At 38.3% G+C, this 20,821-nt stretch overlaps 2 protein-coding genes and 1 long non-coding RNA gene across 5 annotated transcripts in view; 2 read left to right on the top strand and 1 right to left on the bottom strand.

Moving 5' to 3' along the window:
- The window catches only part of LOC105266342 (basal cell adhesion molecule), a 34,072-nt gene extending 18,737 nt beyond the window's left edge, over window positions 1–15,335 (top strand). The window contains exons 2-13 of one of the 2 annotated variants that reach the window (XM_011304438.1): window positions 1,735–1,862; window positions 7,639–7,822; window positions 8,325–8,460; window positions 9,999–10,201; window positions 11,357–11,623; window positions 11,723–11,831; window positions 12,245–12,431; window positions 12,494–12,632; window positions 12,750–12,937; window positions 13,059–13,192; window positions 13,287–13,524; window positions 15,196–15,335. In XM_011304438.1, the coding sequence (XP_011302740.1) occupies window positions 1,735–1,862; window positions 7,639–7,822; window positions 8,325–8,460; window positions 9,999–10,201; window positions 11,357–11,623; window positions 11,723–11,831; window positions 12,245–12,431; window positions 12,494–12,632; window positions 12,750–12,937; window positions 13,059–13,192; window positions 13,287–13,524; window positions 15,196–15,303 (2,021 nt within the window). In that variant the 3' untranslated portion in view covers window positions 15,304–15,335. Of the gene's footprint in view, window positions 1–1,734; window positions 1,863–7,638; window positions 7,823–8,324; window positions 8,461–9,998; window positions 10,202–11,356; window positions 11,624–11,722; window positions 11,832–12,244; window positions 12,432–12,493; window positions 12,633–12,749; window positions 12,938–13,058; window positions 13,193–13,286; window positions 13,525–13,833; window positions 15,017–15,195 lie in introns of those variants that run through there. The other variant, XM_011304440.1, reaches the window with a different exon arrangement.
- A 353-nt stretch (window positions 15,336–15,688) lies between these two features.
- On the top strand, window positions 15,689–18,119 carry Rcc1 (Regulator of chromosome condensation 1). The gene is made up of 5 exons (XM_011304437.1): window positions 15,689–15,801; window positions 15,922–16,005; window positions 16,079–16,458; window positions 16,528–17,167; window positions 17,267–18,119. Coding segments are annotated over exons 1-5 (1,296 nt in total). The 5' UTR covers window positions 15,689–15,800; the 3' UTR covers window positions 17,458–18,119.
- A 359-nt stretch (window positions 18,120–18,478) lies between these two features.
- Window positions 18,479–18,902, bottom strand: LOC105266340 (uncharacterized). 2 transcript variants are annotated; one of them, XR_892153.1, is made up of 2 exons: window positions 18,722–18,902; window positions 18,479–18,588 (listed from the first exon to the last, which is right to left on the bottom strand). It is a non-coding gene; the product is annotated as an uncharacterized lncRNA (long non-coding RNA). The 2 variants fall into 2 exon arrangements; XR_892154.1 differs by having other exon boundaries at window positions 18,726–18,901.
- Between the last annotated feature and the right edge of the window lie 1,919 nt (window positions 18,903–20,821).

The raw sequence follows: 20,821 nt of genomic DNA, 5'->3' as shown, positions 1-20,821 counted from the left end.
ATTATCATACACCAATGAGATATTATAATCTCTCCATTCGAATGTCATCAATATTTGATTCTCCTATATTGATTGCATTAAATCTATGATGTAACTGCAGTGATGTTGAGTATAGGAAAATGATGGAAAAATTCAATGAATTTAATTGTTCTCCCAGCTAATTGTCCCGTATTTGATGAATGTCCGTATCGGAGTGAGGTTTGACTGAATGGACTCCCAAATGAGCTGAGCTCATACTTTATGAGCCTCGATGAAGAATCGACAATATGGGGGAGAGGGATGGTAGAGGGGCAGAGTGTTATGAGCACATATGAGAGGAAATGAAGTGCAGAAATGTCGAGCAGAGTGCCTCCGAGTATTCCAGATCGAGTCTCAATTATGACGAATTGTCGTGATTGTGAAAGTTATTAGCGTGCCAATGACCTCACGTATATTTTTATTTATTGCTTTAGAAGGTGAAACTATGAAAGGTTTTGGCAAATACATTAAAGTGAATTGGAGAGACTTGAACCAAGGGCTCTCAGTAGTCACTCGCACGTGTCATGCTCAAGATCCACGGAATTACTACTGTGTGCAGCTCAAGACTCTTGGAATTTCATTCTCTGTATCACCTCAAGAGTGATATATACAGTCCTCATGACTGAGTCCCATAATGGCAAAGTGCGAGACGCGTCATAGCATCACACATTTTATACGACTCCTCAAGTACTTGCGGCAAAGGACATTCGAGTGCAATGAAAAGAACCCTCAAAAGTTCGACTCCCGGATAGGAATCAAGAGTGAGAGATCTCAATAAACACATTTTACCATCGACCAAATCCAAATGATAAAGAAAAAAAAAACAGTTGGAAAAGACATTGCCTTCATTCATTAATAATCGTGGACATTATTTTTAAATGGAAACTATAAAAAGTATGAGAGAATAAAAAAGAAGAAGGAAAAAAAGGAGAGGCTGACTATAGTTGTGTTGTGTGAAGTATGAGGGGTAAAAAATCTGAATATATAAAAGCGAATATTCCCATATCTCTGAATATAATCTCGACAGCTCGACCAATATGCACATGTGAAAACATTTCGATTAAAATTCGTGACCTAGATATACGACTGTATATATATATATATATATATATATCATTTGGAAAAGTCTGGCCATTGCGTGTGGTTATATGGTTCACAGTCCTGACGACGACGTTTCAATGTATATCCATGTACATATGTTTAAACAGCCAGTAAATTTTTTTTCACTCACTTGTTATTCGACATACATTGTACTATCACATTCTATATGAGCGGTGTACGCAAAAAAAGACTTTATTAATAATTCTAGGTTCAGTGAAAAATGGAATTTTTAACGTGGCAATTGGTGAGCGAGCGTGTGTAGGTACGTTGTTGCAAATGCGATGGAGTATAGAGAGCATTTTCTACGATGAAAAGCACAGCAAAATCCGGCAAAACCACGTACAGCTAGACCCAACGAAATGAACGTTGGTGTTCCCACGGGATTCTGGAATGCATGGAATTTCAACAGTCGTATATGTGCCTCCCCCATCCACATACAACTCCTCGCTATACCCTCAAAACCATATGACCTACCTTTCCAATTTTCAACTCCAATCACTCGATTGCCTCTGCAATAACCCGATAGCCTGCCATACCAAAAACTCCATGATACTCCCAGTTGACTCGTGTCAATCAATAATCAGTGAGTAATTGGATTGTTAATTATTGTTACAGTTTGCCATGCCATCCAGAGTTTTGACGAAACACCACAGTATACAGAGGTGAATCCAGGACAAGATGCTAAGCTCATTTGTCGCGTCATTGGTAAACGTGGCACTTGCATATGGCAGAAGGATCAAAAGGTTCGTTATCACAACATTTTATCCATAGCTCCTTCAATTTATTCTCACTGACACGAATTTTATTTTTATATGAGAAGACACACCTTGTCTATTATAAATTTTTATCACCTACGCTTCGATTTGTTTTCCTGATGATATTTTCAACAGTATAGATAGAGCATTACCATTTATTCATGTATATTTTCTAAGTTAATTAATCTTAAGAGGAAAGAAACTATCGGGCTGAATTGTTCATTGAGATTGAGACATGATACAATGCGATTGGCCAATTAAAAACTTGAAAGGGATTATCTATTTTTTTCTTTTTCTTTCTCTCTCTCTCTCTCTCTCTTGAAAATTTGAAATCCATTAAGTATGGAACGTTCCTGCGCGTTTTTATGAAAAAAGAGACTAACGATATATTTTGAGTGAACCTTTTGCCGCACACCGTAATTACCCGTATATATCTCCGATGCGACGTTCCGCTCCGAGTTGGAACCTCCAGTCAGACAGTCCTCCATTTTTCATAATCGCCTTTTCATCCGCATCAAGTTCATTTATTCATCAATGTCCAGCTTTCTCACTGAAATCGATATGGCATGCTGGGTGATTTTCAAACTTGGAACAGCCTCAATCAATTGAATGTGGGAATTATAAAAAAATACTCTCATCTTTTCGCCAACAAAATAGGTACGACACTTGAATCATTTTAATTATTCTCATTTGGATCTTGGCAATTTTTAGCAACTTTTCACACCCCCGTTTGAAAAAGCAGCAAATCATAAATTTGTAATAAATATCATTTCATAACCGCTAGAAAAGTTTTTCATGGGGAGAGAAAAAATATAAAATAAGAAATAAAAATGTTTATAACCCTATAAAATAATATGCCGATAATTCTGGAATATAAACTGGTGGAAGGTTCGTTGGTTGAGTAGGCGATTGGCAATTTCACGTACACATAGAGTTGTCAGTGGGAGAAGCGGGCAAACTTGGTGATATGGTGAGAAAGATTTTATGCTACTTGGGTTTTTGGCACGGATTCTCCCACTTCTTCTACCATCCCACAAACTGTCCATGAACAGAAAGATGGTTGAGGGTTCAAGTTGGCTCGATTCACAACCCGCACCTATCAATTATTCTCGTTTTGAGGTCACCACCCAAATATCGGTTAGTAAATTTCATCAATCTCTCTATTTGAAAATATTGTTCGCTGTCGACGTATGATTATTTATTTACCTTTCAATTCAACACACTCAACGGTGGATGAATGGAATCATGATTGAATGGAAACAGTTTGGCCGCGGACAAACTACATGGCAGATATGCATCACTTGAGAAGGATGCAAGTGCGAACCAAACTTGCCGTCTCTGGCCTCAATGAATAATATTGTCGAACACGTATTCTGGGTGGCATTTTCCACCATTAGCACTACCAAGGAACCAAGCCAAAGATCGTAGATGCGACCAACTTAAAGTCAATTTATACTTGTTCTCACATTCATTTCAATGCAACCAGCATCTCTTGGTGATATTGATAATTACATAAGTAAGTTATGTGTCAAGACACACTCTCATTCACAATTTTCCCTTTTCAACTGAAGCTATTGAAAAAGAATTAGCAAACAAAATAACAGGCAATGATGACATTGACGCATTCAATGAATAACAAAAGTTGAGGATATCAATAGACATCGCAATGTTACGCGGTAACAACATCCATTGGATTTGGTCGCTGAATGACAACCAAAATCGATTAGCAGCTATATACATATACATATACAACTATGAAAGGCGCGGGCGCCTATTGAAAGTTCCCCGTAGTGACTATAAAATCTCCACAAGCAGCGGTGTTGCACATAAATTTCAATCACCAGTGCTTTTCAAGATGTGAGACGTTCGTTCTCTCGGTATTGTCCTCTTTTGCCAGATTGAAGCGCTTTATAGCGCATCTTCACACATATAACCCCCATATTGTTATACTTTATTTCACTGGTCGACAAAAAATTGCCAACACCTCTACCATCACTCCAACTTATAGTGTTGAAATTTGTTGATTCAATTAAATAATTTATAAAATATGTTTGCATCAGAGTTTGCACAGAGTTACACAGAGAGATTACGGAGCATAGGTGTAAGAGTAACAGAGTAACAAAACCAAGAGACCAGTACAAGCCACACGGGGAAGAAAGACGGTAAATCACGCCAAAGAATTCTTTAGACTCGCGTTCATCATATTATTTCCATGTTTAACATTTCTTCAACAAGCCTTCTGCAGGGGGCTTTTATAAAGCATCAAACACCTCACCAACAAATTTAATGATGAATGGAGGAGGATCTCTTTCACATTTATTTAATTGGAAATTACGCGATGCCGCCGTGGTGTATGAAATTACGTTGTAATTAACAAGAAAAATAATGATAATAGTATGGGGGATGGAAAAGTAGGAATGAGGTATAGGGAGAGCGAGGAAATATAAATATTGCGGGATCATAGGTTTTTTGATAGGAATGAGCCCGGGTATTAGCGAAGGAGAAATAGCCGGGAAACAAGGAGAGCGGATGTTGATAAACTCAGCGATTATGCCGTTTGCCGGATGAGCCAAATATTTGCACGAAATATACAAACTTGACTTGGAAAAGCGGCAATGGCACGGGGATGGTGCACTTATATTCCTACCCTACTATTCCCATGCACTCAAAACGACGCTCGTCGGGATTAGCTGAGCGGACTGTACCGATATGTATATATATATATATATATATATATATGTACATTGCAACTTCACCATCACATGAGTTGGTATTTTGACTAGGACAATGTGGGAGTAAGAGTATGCACTCGACGAATGCGATCCCCCCGAAAATTTTCAGTCTATCCCCTTATACCTTTGTGGAACCTACCTATTGCGGTTTCCCTAGAGTCAGACAGAGATAGGCCAAAGGATACGTCAACGACTCCCTCCAGGGTACCTGTGGCAAAATATATTTCAAGAGGAGCATGCAGGACGAGGCAATAGAGACTCTCATCTCCGCCCCATAGTCTTGTATGAATATGGCATGCATTAATTTGCATATTAATTCGTTGGAGTAATCCATTTGAATGACACGTGGAATTGGAAAAAAAAGGCCAAGCAACGGGTATAGATTGAAAAAATAATTATGTTGCAGCTCGGTGAGACTCAATCATCACAAATAATTAATAATTATAGTAGAAGAGCTTTATCTTTCCATTATATTATAGGCTAAAATTCTTAAATCAATATAAACAAATAGAGATTTATTTTTTTTGCTATTATTTCACAGAGGCGATGATATATTTTTATTTTTCCACTTTTTCTCCAGTATGTGCCTGCCTTTTTTCTCCTGAATATTTATGATGAAAGATGTAAATAACCGGAGGGATCAGGCTGACTCGTGGTGGCGTACCCTCGGGGCATTCTTCCTCCTTCTCTCTTCCTCCTCTAACCACATATAGACACCATCTCTACATATACACGGAGAGCGAGAAAATTCTCTTGAGAATATGACGTCGTTGTCTCTGATTTGGAGCGAGCAGCATGGGAATACCTTGGGGCTTTTGATTTCATTTTAAATATCCCACCACCAGCATAATAATAATGCTGCAATATTCACAGCACGACAACGCACAGTACGGTATAACAGTGGATGCAGGGGAAAGATTTTTTAATGTAATAATCAGTGTAATACATTATTGAAATGGAATTGATATGCCAGCCATTCAATGGAATTATTGGAATTATTGATTTGCATCCTAATGCAAAATACGGTGACAAGAGAAATCCATTAAAGCATCGATAATTTACACGTGAAGATGGCTCTCGGAGATTATGTCGTGAACGGCAATGTCTTGGACAGACGAGAAAATTGGTTTCAACTTCATGTCGTACAGTCGTACCGTTTTTGTAATTTTTTTTTTTTTGTTTTTTTTAATTTCTATCGAAAATGAGAGAATCTCCGTGAGTCTTTCGTATGGTGGATTGTAGTAGGAGCGTAGTTGTATACGGAATGCAGTGTAAAAAGGAAGTCTCTTTGGGGATTAAAGCGAATGGTATTGCTGAGGCTTCGACCAATAGATTTAACCTCTTTTTTTTTTCTTTTCTTTCACTTTATTCCTAGAGCTGTGAGTTGAGGGGTCGTAGAGGCGATCTGTTTGGTGGGTGGGTTTGGGGCTCTCAATGTGATTGCCATGTGCACGTTGGCTGGCGCAGTCGAATACGCAGTTGCAGGCAACATTATTAGCGGGGCACCCCCTCTCTTTTTGTCAGTGTGTGAAAGGGCGCAGGACGAGATGAGATAGCTGAGAGGTAGAGGGGGAGTGTCTGCGGGTGCATTACGCTGATTGCTGCTCACAGCCTCTGCTGGAGAACACAGCAAGAGCATTTTAGCCTGGTATGGGGCGGGAGGGGTTTGGGTAGAGGGGTACCAGCACTGGCGTGCCGATGAGCACCCCAATGACCCCCCGACTTCACTCTCTTTCTATCTCAACGGCCGAGGAGAAAGGAAATAAGAGTTTCACCTCCCCTGGGCTTGCGCGGAGACATCAACTTTTCCCTTTTCACCCTCTTTTCCTCTTTTCACACTGAGTGAGTACACACTCTTTTGCACCGATTTTAATCCCTTAAATGAGTGACGCTACTTTTATATCTTTATGAATAAAGCATCGAATAACCATTTTCCACCATTTTTTAGACATGTCAAATCATCTCTCCTAATCTATCACACTAATATACTTGCCCTCCAGAGTGATTAAGTAAAATAATTCTGTACGCGATTTCAATATATGGAAAAAACGAATAGAAGATAAAACAAGTGGCCTGGATATTTTTGAGTGGCTTTTCATTTGGTCGTGAATATTTCATTCATTTTTCTGCACAATATCGCACTCCGATGAGCGAAAAATCCGAGTGAAAAATAAAATGTCCGTCAAATACTAGTAGTACTTCAAAATTGATAGGGTTTTTACGTAATGCTTTCCAGCATCCAATAAAGTTTCCAACCTTTCTGAAAAAATTCTCCAACCATTCGGAACATTTATTATTAATAATAAATATTTTTTATTACGACATTGATTGATATTTTTTGAAATGAGGGGGTAAAAAGCCTGAGTCGCGAAATCCCTTTTTCATGTTCAAGTACATGGGAAAATGACAAGAGCGTAGACATGAATTGTGGCAGTGAATCCTTGTCGGATCGAATCGGCGTACACCAATTGTATACACGTGTATACTGCGAGAATGACGGATGCATTGGTTGAATGACGTTTTTCGATGGGCATTCCAAAACGTGATCCAATCTCGTTTGAACGCATTATGCATTCGTGCAGTCTGCTTCATCCACTTGATCTCACTCCATCAATATTTGCCTGAGAGCATCGCAAAAGGAATAAAAATATAGAAATACATACTGGCTTTTCATTTGTTCCACTGACAACTTTATTCACCATTAACCACAAATTCAGGCTAATCTTTTGCGCAACATGAATTTATTCCTGAATTTTCTTCCCTCATTACGAAATGGAAGTATTCCTTCAAGTGCAGCATCAAATTTTATAGCTCTTTTCCTCTTAAATGAACTGCACTGAGGAACATAATTACTTGGCAAGTAAATTAATTTAGCAGAGGTGTTTTCCTTTCTCACATTGTTCAAAATGTTGTTCAACTTCGAGTAATTATTATAGATGAGATGAGAATGAAAAATGACTTGAATATTTAGTAAATAAAGTGATTGATCAACGAAGAATTGCCGAGAATTACTATTGACGTTGAAATTTCAGCCAATTGGAATGCACCTCCAGAAGTACGAGTGGGTCGGTTCACCGGATGTTGGCGACTGTTCCCTGTGGGTGAGAGCAGCAACTCTGGAGTTCGATGACGGTCTTTGGCAGTGTCAAGTAACAGCTGGTGATTTCACAACTCAGGATGCTTTAGCCTCAGAGCCAGCGAGACTCGTTGTACGAGGTAGGATATATGAATTGCCCCGGAAAAATAAAAACATATAAATTCCCGTTAGCGGTATGTTTACGCTTACGGTATAGTAAGGAGAAAAATAAAAATTCAAGCTCATCGATTATGCGCCTCTAGGGTTTGCAGGGTCGTAAACCGTCGGTCGACGTTGATCGATTGCCAGGATTGTGAGTGCGACGTACACGGCCCTTGGCGTTGTCAATAAATCATTAATTATTCATAATATATACGCGGGAGTGGATATCACGTCGTCTTTCTCTATTACTCTTGGTACAATATAGAAGGGGGGTAAATGGGGCCTATGGGGAACCAAGAAGATCCGTTGGATAAAGGCTGATGGGGTTACGATTGGAGGTAGACACCAAACCGAGGCACCGCAAAAGTATAGATGACTGCATGAATAGAGTTACAAATGTAAAGGATGCAATGGAGCAAGTGCAAGTGCAGAAGGCCAACGTGGATTACGAATTAATCAAGGCTAATTGTCTCATTCCAGTGAGCCCTCAGCGTCCACAGATAGAGTATGGCGGTGCAGTAATTCTAACCGGTGGAAATGTGACAGCCCGAGCAGGTGAGATTGCAACGCTCACTTGTACGGCCCGATATGGCAATCCTCCACCTCTAATTAAATGGTTCGTAATTAATAAACCTTACTCTTCCTTACTGTTTAACTAGTAAGCTCCGTTAAATAAATTCACCCCATCACAATCGTCACAAAGAGTAACAGTTCTGCATTTATTGCATTTTTCAATTTTAACATTAAAATTCATCGGCCATTGCACTCGCCCTCAAGATTTTTTCTCCAATATCTTATAAATTTAACCACATGACGCATACCGTGCGCCTCTACTCGCCATCCCATGAATAGTCATCACTCTGCTCTACATCTCTTCTATAAAAGCATCGTCATATGATGTGCATTGTTGAAAATATATTTTCCACCATCCACTTTCAACGACATCCTTCTACTTAATAATAAAACACAAATCAATTCAAATAAAATAACTATTAGTCTTGTTATTAGTTTCTATTATACCAATTCGTACCAACTCTTTTTCCAACAATTTAGCTACAGTATTGCATTCCATTATCGATTGTATTTCACATTGTTAATGCATTCCCATCATCCCTTTTTTGTTTATACTTTTAATTCGATGTATTTTTTGTTTTTTTTTTTTGGTTTTTATTTTTTTATTGTTTTTTACTCCATCAACCATGTACGTACTGTTTTCGTTGGCTCTGGGCATAGTTACCAGCTGCAATTTTTCTTTTCAACTTCACGCAGTTGTTTTGTTGCTCGTTGCATTTTTCGTTCAATGCTACACGTGGAATACGAAATTTCCTGGCAGACTATGTGCCATTGGCATACCGGTGTGCGCCACCAGTCGTGCTTTTAAATTCACGTTTCGGGTGAAAAAAAACGATGAAAAAAAAAAAAAAAAATCCAACTCATGCACACATTGAACGGTAGGCGCCCTCAATACTTTCAGCTTTCTCGCATACACATATACGGTGAAATTCTTTCTACTGAGAATAAAAGAGATCCCACAATCGAGCCTCGTCTATCCTGTGAAATCGACTCTCCACGTTTTCGTATAAAAATCCCATTCGTTTATTTCCGAAATCTCTTCTCCAGGCCTTCCATCACCGCAAAGAAAAAAAAATCACGCAGGCATACACCCATACACACGTGCAAGACTCTCACTCTTGAATATTCAATCACCCAGCATTTAAAAATATCTCCAATATCCGTAGTGGAGATGAAAGATGAGAAAAAAAAAATGGCTCAAGTAATTTTTCCGGAGTAATCTCGGACCGACTGAAATTCTACAGATAATTCGGTGCAATTAATCGTTCTTCTTTTCTACCCAATCGTGCGTTATAATCGACCTCTCGTGGATCTGAGACAGGGGGAAATGAGTAAAGGAAAATCCAAGTTCTCGGTAGCCGGTTGAGGGATGCGAGAAAAAGAGTGAAAATGGATCCCTTTATTTATCCCAACGATTTTTTCTTAATGAGAAATAATACACAAAGTGTAGGATTTTCCGAGGGGACTCAGGTGGCTTTTACATTTATCCGAGGTTTCGAGGGTAAATAGAGAGGGAAATGAGGGGTGAATATCCAAAGGATTTTAGCTTGTGGAAATGCAAATTGGCGAATGTGCCAGCAGGTATTTGAGCCATACTGAACTGAGGCCACAGGGATCCCAAATGAATGCAACGGAGATTGATAATCCACGTACGTGGTCGACGAAGAGTGTTTGCAATATTGAAGCTGATAGATCTAGGTATGGACAGATGGTAAGATGTGAAGCTATTCATCCTGCCTATCCTACGACATCTTCGAGCATTGATGTTCGATTTGATGTCCGATGTGAGTATATTTATTTATATATCCAATCGCAGTAATTTTTCCCAACCATTTTTCACCTTGTTTTTATTCTCTCGGAAGGCAATCAAATAAATTTAATGAATTCATGTTATATCACTGCGTAGGCAGAAAAAATTTCAATACTCCCTTCAAATTGCAATATTAATCAATAATAGGAGAAAAAAAAAATATTTTAAAAGGAAAGAATAAATCGCCCTTCCATGGTTGGAAAAAAAAAAATTCCTCGAAACATTTGTCTTTATCTGTCAAGTTGTATTATTTTTGTGACTGTTATTTGATATAGTGGACACTGGACCGGACAGAAAGCACTCTCCCAGAATCATGTTTGCACTCACCGTACTCCTCCTTCCTCATTCCAGTGCTGTCTACGTATATCGCAATTCCCTACATTCGTGTGACACATACTTGGATTCAACCATGACACTATTCTCTATAGATGCATAGATATAAATATATGTAGGTAGCCGGTCTACTCACCTCTAATCGCCATCGATCTTGAGGTTTTGCTACGTGACCGCTGACTGGGATTCCATTGCTCGATTCCTCCGAAAAAGCCACTGAATAAACTATTCCCTGAATTAATTCCTCCTATAGTCCAGAGAGAATAGTGATTTGGAATTGCAATTTCAATTGTACAATTCTCATTCGAAAGTTTCGCCATCTTTATTGCATAGCATTGCCGTTTGCGAAGTCCCGGAGGCATGACAAATTAAATATTTTTTTTCGATATAATACTTATCTCAAGTACTTACAAATTAAAATTCACTGTTGATTATTTCAATTAACGTAAAAATAAACGAGAGAACTCTGGATAGCATGCAAAATTTTGACCGCGTGTAATAGAGAATAAAAGATGAAATTGTGAATGGGTCAGTGGGTGTTCATTCGCGCGTATTTTGAAATCATTGTTACGTGAAATGGCCAGCTGCGCAAGCTATCCCAGTTGGACTTTTTTGTTGGAAACTCTAGGCTCCGTTCTCACTTCTCACATTTCCATATATCCGACAAAAAATTAATTGCCATGCCATACGATTGAGTTATACTCCTAGCATACTTTTCAACTCCACCTCAATAAAACTCTTCATTGGTTTTTGTTTTCTTATCGTTTACCATGAGATTTTTGAATTTCTAATTCAGATGCACCGGAAACACGATTAGTTGGAGTTCCGCCTGGACAATTGGAAGAGGGCCGCGATAAACTTGAAATCCGATGTATAGCTAATGCTAATCCAACCGCGTCCATTCTCTGGAAACGTGCTCGAGGAGGAGACATGGAGGTTGTAACCATCGGCGAAACACTCATGTATTCACCGATTCATAGAAATCATGCAGCGACTTATGTTTGTGAAGCATCAAATACCGAGGGCGAGAGCAGCCCTCTTTCTATCCAAATATCCGTCAATTGTGAGCACTTAAACCAATTATAATGACATGTCATAATTTAATTCATAATAAATTTTATATTTACAAATTCGCCACGTAAAAGCCTATTTAACATTTCAGTTCCACCAAAAATTGATTCAGTTGGTCCAGATAGATTATCAACGGCGCTCTTATACTCCGGTGCATCATTCGAATGTCATGCAGATGCTATGCCATCTGCTGAGTACCGGTACAGTGTATTGAGTATTATCAAAATAAAGTCTTCCTATGCTGCTACCCCATTGGAAAATTTATTTATGCATTTACCAAGAACTTTACGTTCTTCAAAAACTCTACTTTTAGACGATTGTAACTTCATTGCGGGAGATGAAAAGAAAATTGATGGATTAAGAATGCTTTAAAAAAATGGCAATCAGGACATTCGATAAAATTCGATATGACGTGATAACGTGACATGCATGAAGAATCATTAATTCCATACTCACATTGGAATTCCCCTTCGTTTCCCGTTCTGTAAAACTTGGACTTTTTTTTTTTCTTCCTTTCATCTCCCTTCGATTGACTCGCTTTGTTCCAAATTTTAATTAAATTATCTTTGCCTGTAAAGTGACAAGATGAAAGTATATGAGAATTTCGTTCCAGATGGGAACAAGTATTTACAGATGGCCGTCCGCCAGCTGAGTGCGGCCGCGGCCAGCGTCTTATCCTGACAAATGTAACATACGAGCAACAGGGTCAATACATATGCCTAGCATCAAATACGATAAACGGAAAAGTTCGTGAGGTGAAAAGCTCACCGGTATCTCTGGAGGTGGTCGGTGCCCCAAGGGTAAATTTTGTCCACTTTATCTCCCCCTCGAGCGGATGATACGATTTTATTGGTGGTTGCAGGTGGTGAAGCCGCTAAGCAATGAGAAATACGTCGTCTCGACGACGGAAGGTAGTGCTGCCCGATTGGAAATCAGATTGTGCTCTAATCCAAAGCCTCGTCTTGTTGCTTGGGAATGGGGTAGTACGCGGCTTCACGCTGGTTAGACGGTCAATCCATTTAGCTATTGAACATTTTTCAACCTTATCTCCACTTTTTTATTGAGCCAGTTGTTAGTTATTGTTGTTGTTATTGTTGTTGTTGTTGTTGTTGTTGAAGGCGAAGTTCTCGAATCGAGATACCGCGCCCTGGATCTCGATCCACTGCCAATGGAGGACTGCTTTTTGGCAGTACTTGAGTTAACCACTACAGTAAGAGAAGACCAACGTGTGTATTACGTCATTGTGGAAAATGATCGAGGAAGTGACAGGCGTGCCCTGATGCTGCGCGTCAATGAGCCGGGTCAGGTAATTAATCTTTGTGAATGAATCTCACCAAAGCTCGTATCATTGAACTCAATATAATTGAGATTATTTTTTTTTTTCTTTACTCCATGTTTTATCGACTTTGTCTCGGCACTCATTGCAGATTCCCCTAGTCATTGGCGCCGTAGCTGGTTTTACCGTTCTCTCAGTCTTGGTAATGGGTTTCATCTGTTTTATGCGATCAGACAGATGCTGCGTACCTAGAAACACGGGTCCAACTCTTCAGCAAGTCCATTGGTGAGAGTGCGCTTTATTCATGAAGCATTTTATAAATTGAATTGAATTGGAATGGAATGCGATGGGACTAAGCTCCGATATTCTGATATCACAGTACAAAAGCATCAAACGCAATGATAGAGGATCCAAGACTAACAGTGGAACCGATGGATCGTACATCTCAGCAGTTTGCTTCTGAGAAGCGCCAGAACCACGTATTGAAACCCGTCCCAACTCAGCAATACCAACAAGACTGTTATCAGCTCAGTAGACATGAGCCGTCGCATGAGTCACACTACCAGAGGCATCTTCACCACAGTCAGGGTCTTCATGGGCCTCAGTATACTCTCCAGGTCAGATAATAAATATCGGGTTAATTAGGGAAACCAGTGAACTTGTTGGCAACAAATTTGTCTTGTCCAAGTAGAATGACTTTGTTTCAATATCCAACCAGTGCTTCTTCGTCCTCTCTCCTCACTTCATCGATATTCTATTCGAAATGGCACACTTGCAAAACATGGATATGATTGGATAGCCTGGCAGCACGTTAGTCACCTGAATTATTTCCATTCCTACTCCACCAACATTGCATAATTAAGGGTTGAAAAAAATTCCTCGGTTGTGTCGTTATGCCTGGAAGGAAGTTTTTGTTTTGGTTACAGCGTGGAACTGGCCTCAAGACCGAAAGACTCAATGAAACAAATTCAATCCGCAACGTTTCGCGACCTCGTTACAGGACCTAAGACTTTAAACAGTTCAACAACTTCAGTCGCTGTTACTGAAACCACATAGTATTATTAATGGAATCGCTCAGCCGAGCCAGTGACGCTCTTCCAGATGTGTAACTAAATCAAAATGACATTATTATTGTTAATGATAGTCTTATGCAAAAGTGAAAACTGAGAGAAAGATGATGATTTATTAACGAAAACACGTTCACTATTCCCAAGCGTCAACTTCCCGAGAGATTTCATTCATTTGTATTATATTATTGAATTTTCTCAAGAGTGAAGTGTTATTAATTAATAACTCTTAAAATTTAGTGACACTGTGTATTATTGCGTCATTCCATTCGAGGTGATTTTTCTACTCGAATCTATTTCACCCCCATGGATATAAATATATAATGAGAATCGAGTTCAAATACATATGCTATGTATGGTATATACCTCCATATACCATATTGCAATGTACTTATCATACTCATGCATGTTTATCTATGAATATCATATGTATACAATCTATACAATCTTTCATATATAATTCACATATTATCATGAGCCAACCGACCATATTTGCACATATGTTGGAGTTTATATGCCATATTATAGCATAAATTGGAAAGAACTCAGATATTCATATCTACACCTATATTCTTCCGTGGGAGAACTGAACCTTCATTCATTGTTGTAAATTAAGATTCTCTCTGAGGCTTCCATAGAGCCGTATGATTGTGTTCAAAAGGAATTTATATCTGCCATTCCAAATCTATTTATATAGACGATAAACTAATTACCTATACGTACTGCAAACTTCAATTATCGGAGGCGTGAACCTACGTGACTGAACATTCTGCCCAATTAAATTAATAAGAATATCCTATTCACGTATTTTCCGTTCCCCCTTTTCAATAAATTTATATTTATATTCCTTTCGAAAGCTACCTCACAGAACTTTATTTCATCTCAATAATCTCAATCTGAAGAGGAATTCTTTAGGGAAATTTCTAAAGTAAAAAAAAATGAACGACAAGTGTGCATCGAAATGCTCTCCAGCTAATCGTTAAAAAAGAAAAAAATAAAACTTAATTGTACATTATGATATTAAAATGATCACCATCCTGAATGTGCATTGTATCCATTGCTATTTCCTTAGATATCCCTGCAGCCGCCATAGTACCGCCAAGAAAACCCTGTTAAATGAAGCCTCAGTAGAACCCATAGAATAGTCCATTGTTGAATAAATTGAAGAAAAAAAAAAAAAGAAAAATCTCTGTAAGATAGCGGTTGATGATAACTGTGCAGGGGGACCAGCTGTTTCTGAAGCCAGAGCGTCTTGCCACGTTGAAGCCGCAGAACAAAAAGGAGAAAACACCGCAATATACAACCTTCAAACCCACTATGACACATTGAAGATTTTGTTATCTATTTTATATCGATATGCTTAGGAGAAATAAATGGCATTCAATCAAATTATAATAGTCTATGATTAATTATAATTTTCGTAGGTTTGCGGCTCGGCCTAACGAGCAATCCATTGTATCATAATGGATTGGACATTTGAATTTGAAAATTTCAGTGAATACCAATTTCGTAACGCTGAAAATAACATTCACCCCTGCGACAGCTAGTGAGGTAGTTGGCTACAGAATCGGCTGACGGGCAGACACGTCAGCGCAATGCCTGTGACGCCCTCTCTCTCTTGGGGTGAGGTACTACAATTCCGATGGGGTCACTCAAACCCCCAGAACTGAGCCTCTACTTTAGTCAATCCTCTTTGCCGCCATCGGAGGAGCAATTTGTAATTTTTAACCGTTCGGAGTGCGACACTAAATAGCCAGTAGAGTTTTGGCGGCAACGACTTTTCCCCCAGAAAATTATTCTCATTTCATCAAAAATAAACAAATAAGAGTACGTCAGTAATAAAATAATAAAATCGAGTCAATAGTACTTCTTAAAATCGTAAGATTGTGTGTAAAAGTAACTTTCAATAAGCTGAATCTCAAGCATAACCTCAAAACTGTGTTTCAGTGCCACCCAAGAAAGGTCTTAAACGTGCTGCCTCAACAGCATCAAATGATGCAAGACCCCCTAAGGCACCCAGAAAAAAAGAAGGTATCAGTTATAAACGCACTAGTTTAATTCACGAGAAATCCATTTAATATCATCATTTTTTCTCCATCTCCAGAGTTAATTGTAACTCCAGAATTACGAAATGTGTCCACTGCTGGTATTATTCTGGCAGTTGGTCAGAACGATGTGGGACAATTGGGCCTGGGCGAGGATATTCCAGAGAAAATACGTCCAGCTATCGTTCCAAACTGCAACGAGATCGTAGCCGTTGCTGCTGGGGGTATGCACAACGTTTGTTTGACAAAAGCCGGAAAAATCCTGACATTCGGATGTAATGACGAGGGTGCACTGGGTAGAGATACTTCCGAGGAAGGCTCTGAGTGTATCCCAGGGTATGTAGATTTGGATGGAAAAGTGATTCAAGTCACGGCTGGCGATTCTCATAGTGCTGCACTTCTCGAGGATGGACGAGTCTTCGCCTGGGGTTCCTTCAGGGTAAGCAAATTATCCTCGCTCAATGATTTTCTTATTCATAACATGTTCACGAATTTATCTATTTTTTAGGATGCGCATGGAGCTATGGGTCTAACAATGCGGGGCAATGAACGACTCCCAGTAGAATTATTACCAACAATAAAAATAGCTAAAATAGCATCAGGTGCTGATCACTTAGTAATGTTGACTCAAAATGGTCGTGTATATACCTGTGGATGCGGGGAACAGGGACAACTGGGTCGTGTTGCATCACGAACTGCCGACAGACACAATCGTCACGGAGTGGAGCATCTGTTAAAGCCTGATTTAGTTGAATTCAAAGTATCAAAGAAACTGGAATTTGAAGATGTTTGGGCGGGCTCGTACTGTACATTCGTCAAGGAGCACAAAAATGGAGATATCTACGTTTTTGGCTTGAATAACTTTCATCAAATTGGATTGGACGATACAATTCCGTATTTTCATCCCAAATTGTCGAAAGCATTCCTTGGCAAGAAGTGGCACCTCATCAGTTCTGGCATGCACCACACAATTGCCCTTGATGAGAATGGCCACGTTTTTGTTCTCGGGAGAAAAGAGTATGGTCGACTTGGCCTTGGACCTGATGCCACTGATGTCTCACAACTTACTAGAGTCGAGAAACTTCAAAATGAGAGGGTGATTGATATCGCAGCTGGCAGTGCTCAATCTTTCGCTGTAACCGACTCAGGTGAGTACAGATCATTGCAGTTTTCTTGGCCTCTATCCTTCTCAATTTATTAATTGATCATAAAAGAATTGATTTATTAATTTTATGCGTATTTTTTAGGTCAACTGTATGCGTGGGGAATGGGAAGCAATTCACAGCTAGGCACAGGCGAAGAAGAAGACGTTGATACCCCTGTTTTAATCAAGAGCAAACAACTCGAGGGAAAAACTGTTGTTCGAGTAGCTGGGGGTGGACAACACACTCTCATCCTTGCAAATACACGTCCAGTCAAGGATAAAACCGCTGGTTAACAGACTCGTGAATTGCAAGCTGAATAAAATCAAAAAGTGCCACAATGAACGTTTGTTCATAACGTTTCTTCGTTAATAGAGATTAAAGTGAACTTGAACGTCCACGAGTGTTTCGGTTATTAAAATTAATTTGTGTATTTTTTTTTTTTTGAGTTATATACACGCGTTAATTATTGGCCCGATTGTTAAGAGGATCAGTGGTTATTGTGACATGGTTTTAAAGGCAACAATTTTGAATTCACGAATTTTCTACTCAATATCAGTAGAAATGACAATCATATTTAGTTATAAAGCGCTTGATATGAGATAGTTTTCCGTTTTGTATGGCTATTTGATTATTTGTAACAGCACATGTTGATCTTCATTTTTGGTGGAAGTAACTGAATAATTCGGAATAACAGTTGATATCTATTTTTCAGTGAATAATCAATTTTCTTAACTCAATACATTTGAATTAATTATTTATGAAATAGTATTTTGATCGCTTCAATGTCGTCAAGTGACAGTTATTGCCGCTTGTGCATTCGTTTTTCAACCCTTAGGTCAGCAGTTAAAAAATTTTTAAAATTTCTTCTTATTTTCACATTTGTTTTTTCATTTTCTCCGGAGCAACTTTTCCTTTCTATGAGTATATTTAAATAAATCCTGAAAATTACTTCAAATGCATTTAATCTTACGTCATTATTACATGGTAATAACCATATCATTAAGACGATGCTATTGAATTATCACTGCTCTTTTGCTGCTCATTCATTGATATTTGCGTGAGTTTCTTCCCAATTCTTTCATGTATATCTAAATACTTGGCAATGCAGCGATCTAGGCAAACTGATTCACCCTTTCCTAAATCTGGCTCAGAGTATTTAGGTAATATACATTTCCTGTGGCACGCGGATGTCATTCTGTTGTACATATCAGACATCATCTCAATTTCCAAGTCCTGGACCAATTTTAATTTTGCCTCATCTAGTTGTGGTAAACCGGCCATTTTCAATAAATATCTTACTTTCAATTTAATTTAGTGAATTTTCTCTTGCAATTTTCCTGTTTATCATCTCCTCACGACGTTTCTGGTCAACTGATTTTTTCGACAGAACAAACAGAGACAAGCCCACAGCAGCCGTAATTGCCCTGAAAAATTGTCATTAACAAATTAACATTTGATCAATGAGATTCGCGGAGGTATCATAGGTTAGAACTTATCTCATTTCGTTAGTATTAAAATTAAAGATTGATTAAGAAAATTAATAAAATAAATACATACCTACCAACAAGTCAATATTTTCGATGCTTTTGTTTCAAACATAATTCACTGGTCCTCTCAATTTTTCAATTTCCAACATCTATATTCTCTATAGCAGTATTATTCTCAACACAAAATGTGAAACGTAACTCGGTTTCCTTGATTTTCTTGCCCCCGCCGCCATTATTGGTGGCGCTATTGCACTCGCTAATGCGAGTGACCCCGGCTGCATCGTAATATTGCACCCCAAGAGAGGGAGGGCGCCACACGCAATGCTGGGGTTTTTTTTTTTATTAACCAAATTTTTATTGCAATGCTGGGTTGTCCATCGAGTCGACGGGTGAATTTTACTTTCTGCAGTATGAATGCTTTTTGTTTTTTAATTGTTTAACTGAAATTTAGCCGACTGAAGAACGTGCGGAAGGGGGAAACCACATCTTGTGATATTTCAATGGAAAAAATTATTCAATGTATTGAATATATACCACTAATGAATTTAAATTTTTAAATTAATGCGTTGTCCTAGCGGTAACGTGCTCGACTGGTACGCCGGCGGCCCGGGTTCAATCCCGGCATCATTCATTTTTTTTTTTTTTTTAAATAATTCCAATTGTTTTTTTATAAATCACTAATCAATGGAAATATCGTTTAAAAACTGAATTTTTGAAAATCGAAAAGATATACAGTAAAATTGAAAAATTAACAATTTTTTAAAACGATACTTTTGCAAAATATATACTCCTAATGAAATTTTATTATTGTAATAGTGCGTTATCCTAGTGGTAACGTGCTCGGCTACCACGCCAACGGCCCGGGTTCAATCCCGCCGTCATTCTTTTTTTTTTTTTTAAATAAATCCAATTTTTTCTTTTGTAAATGGCTAATCAATCGAAATATTGGTTAAACACTGAATAGCTCTTCGATTGTCATGTTCCCCTGATACTTTTTCAAAAATTTCGAATTTTTCACTTTCAGTGAAAATTTCAGTGAATAACTCCTCGATTGTCATGTTACCCTGATACTTTTTCATAAATTTCGAATTTTTCACTTTCAGTGAAAATTTCAGTGAATAGCTCCTCGATTGTCATGTTCTCCTGATACTTTTACAAAAATTTCGAATTTTTCACTTTCAGTGAAAATTTCAGTGAAGAGCTCTTCGATTGTCATGTTCTCCTGATACTTTTACAAAAATTTCGAATTTTTCACTTTCAGTGAAAATTTCAGTGAAGAGCTCTTCGATTGTCATGTTCTCCTGATACTTTTACAAAAATTTCGAATTTTTCACTTTCAGTGAAAATTTCAGTGAATAGCTCTTCGATGTTCATGTTACCCTGATACTTTTTCAAAAATTTCGAATTTTTCAATTGCAGTGAATACCTACCTAAAGAAAAAATTGAAATTATTTAAAAAAAAAAAATGAATGACGGCGGGATTGAACCCGGGCCGTTGGCGTGCTAGCCGAGTACGTTACCGCTAGGATAACGCACTATTGCAATAATAAAATTTCATTAGGAGTATATATTTTGCAAAAGTATTGTTTTAAAAAATTGCTAATTGTTCAATTTCACTGCATATCTTTTCAATTTTCCAAAATTCAGTTTTTAAATGATATTTCCATTGATGAGCCATTGATAAAAAAAAATTGGAATTATTTAATAAAAAAAAAAAAAATGAATGGTGGCTAGGATCGAACCCTAGCCGTCGGCATGCTAGCCGAGCACGTTACCGATAGGACAACGCGCATTATTATGAAAATATAATTTTATTAGTGGTATATCTTCAACATATTGAATAATTTTTTTCATTGAAATTCTACAAGATGTGGTTTCCCCCTTCCGTACATTTTACAGTCGGCTAAATTTCAGTTAAACAAATGAAAAACAAAAAGTATTCGTACAGCAGAAAATAAAATTCACCCCGTCGACTTGATGGACACCCCAGCATTACGTGTGGCGTCCTCCCTCTCTTGGGGTGCAGTACTACGATGCCGCTGGGGTTACTCAAGCCCCCCCAGAACTGAGCCTCTACTTTAGTCAATCCTCTTTGTCCTCAACGCTGTAGGGCTCAAAATGTATTACAACATATATATATATCATATGGCAAGACTGATGATAAACAGAT

The sequence above is a fragment of the Fopius arisanus genome, unplaced genomic scaffold (assembly GCF_000806365.1).
Source record: "Fopius arisanus strain USDA-PBARC FA_bdor unplaced genomic scaffold, ASM80636v1 scaffold00037, whole genome shotgun sequence".
In the NCBI taxonomy this organism is placed as follows: Eukaryota; Metazoa; Arthropoda; class Insecta; order Hymenoptera; family Braconidae; genus Fopius; species Fopius arisanus.
The sequence above is the reverse complement of the archived record's forward strand: the minus strand, read 5'-3'. Positions and strand labels throughout refer to the sequence as shown.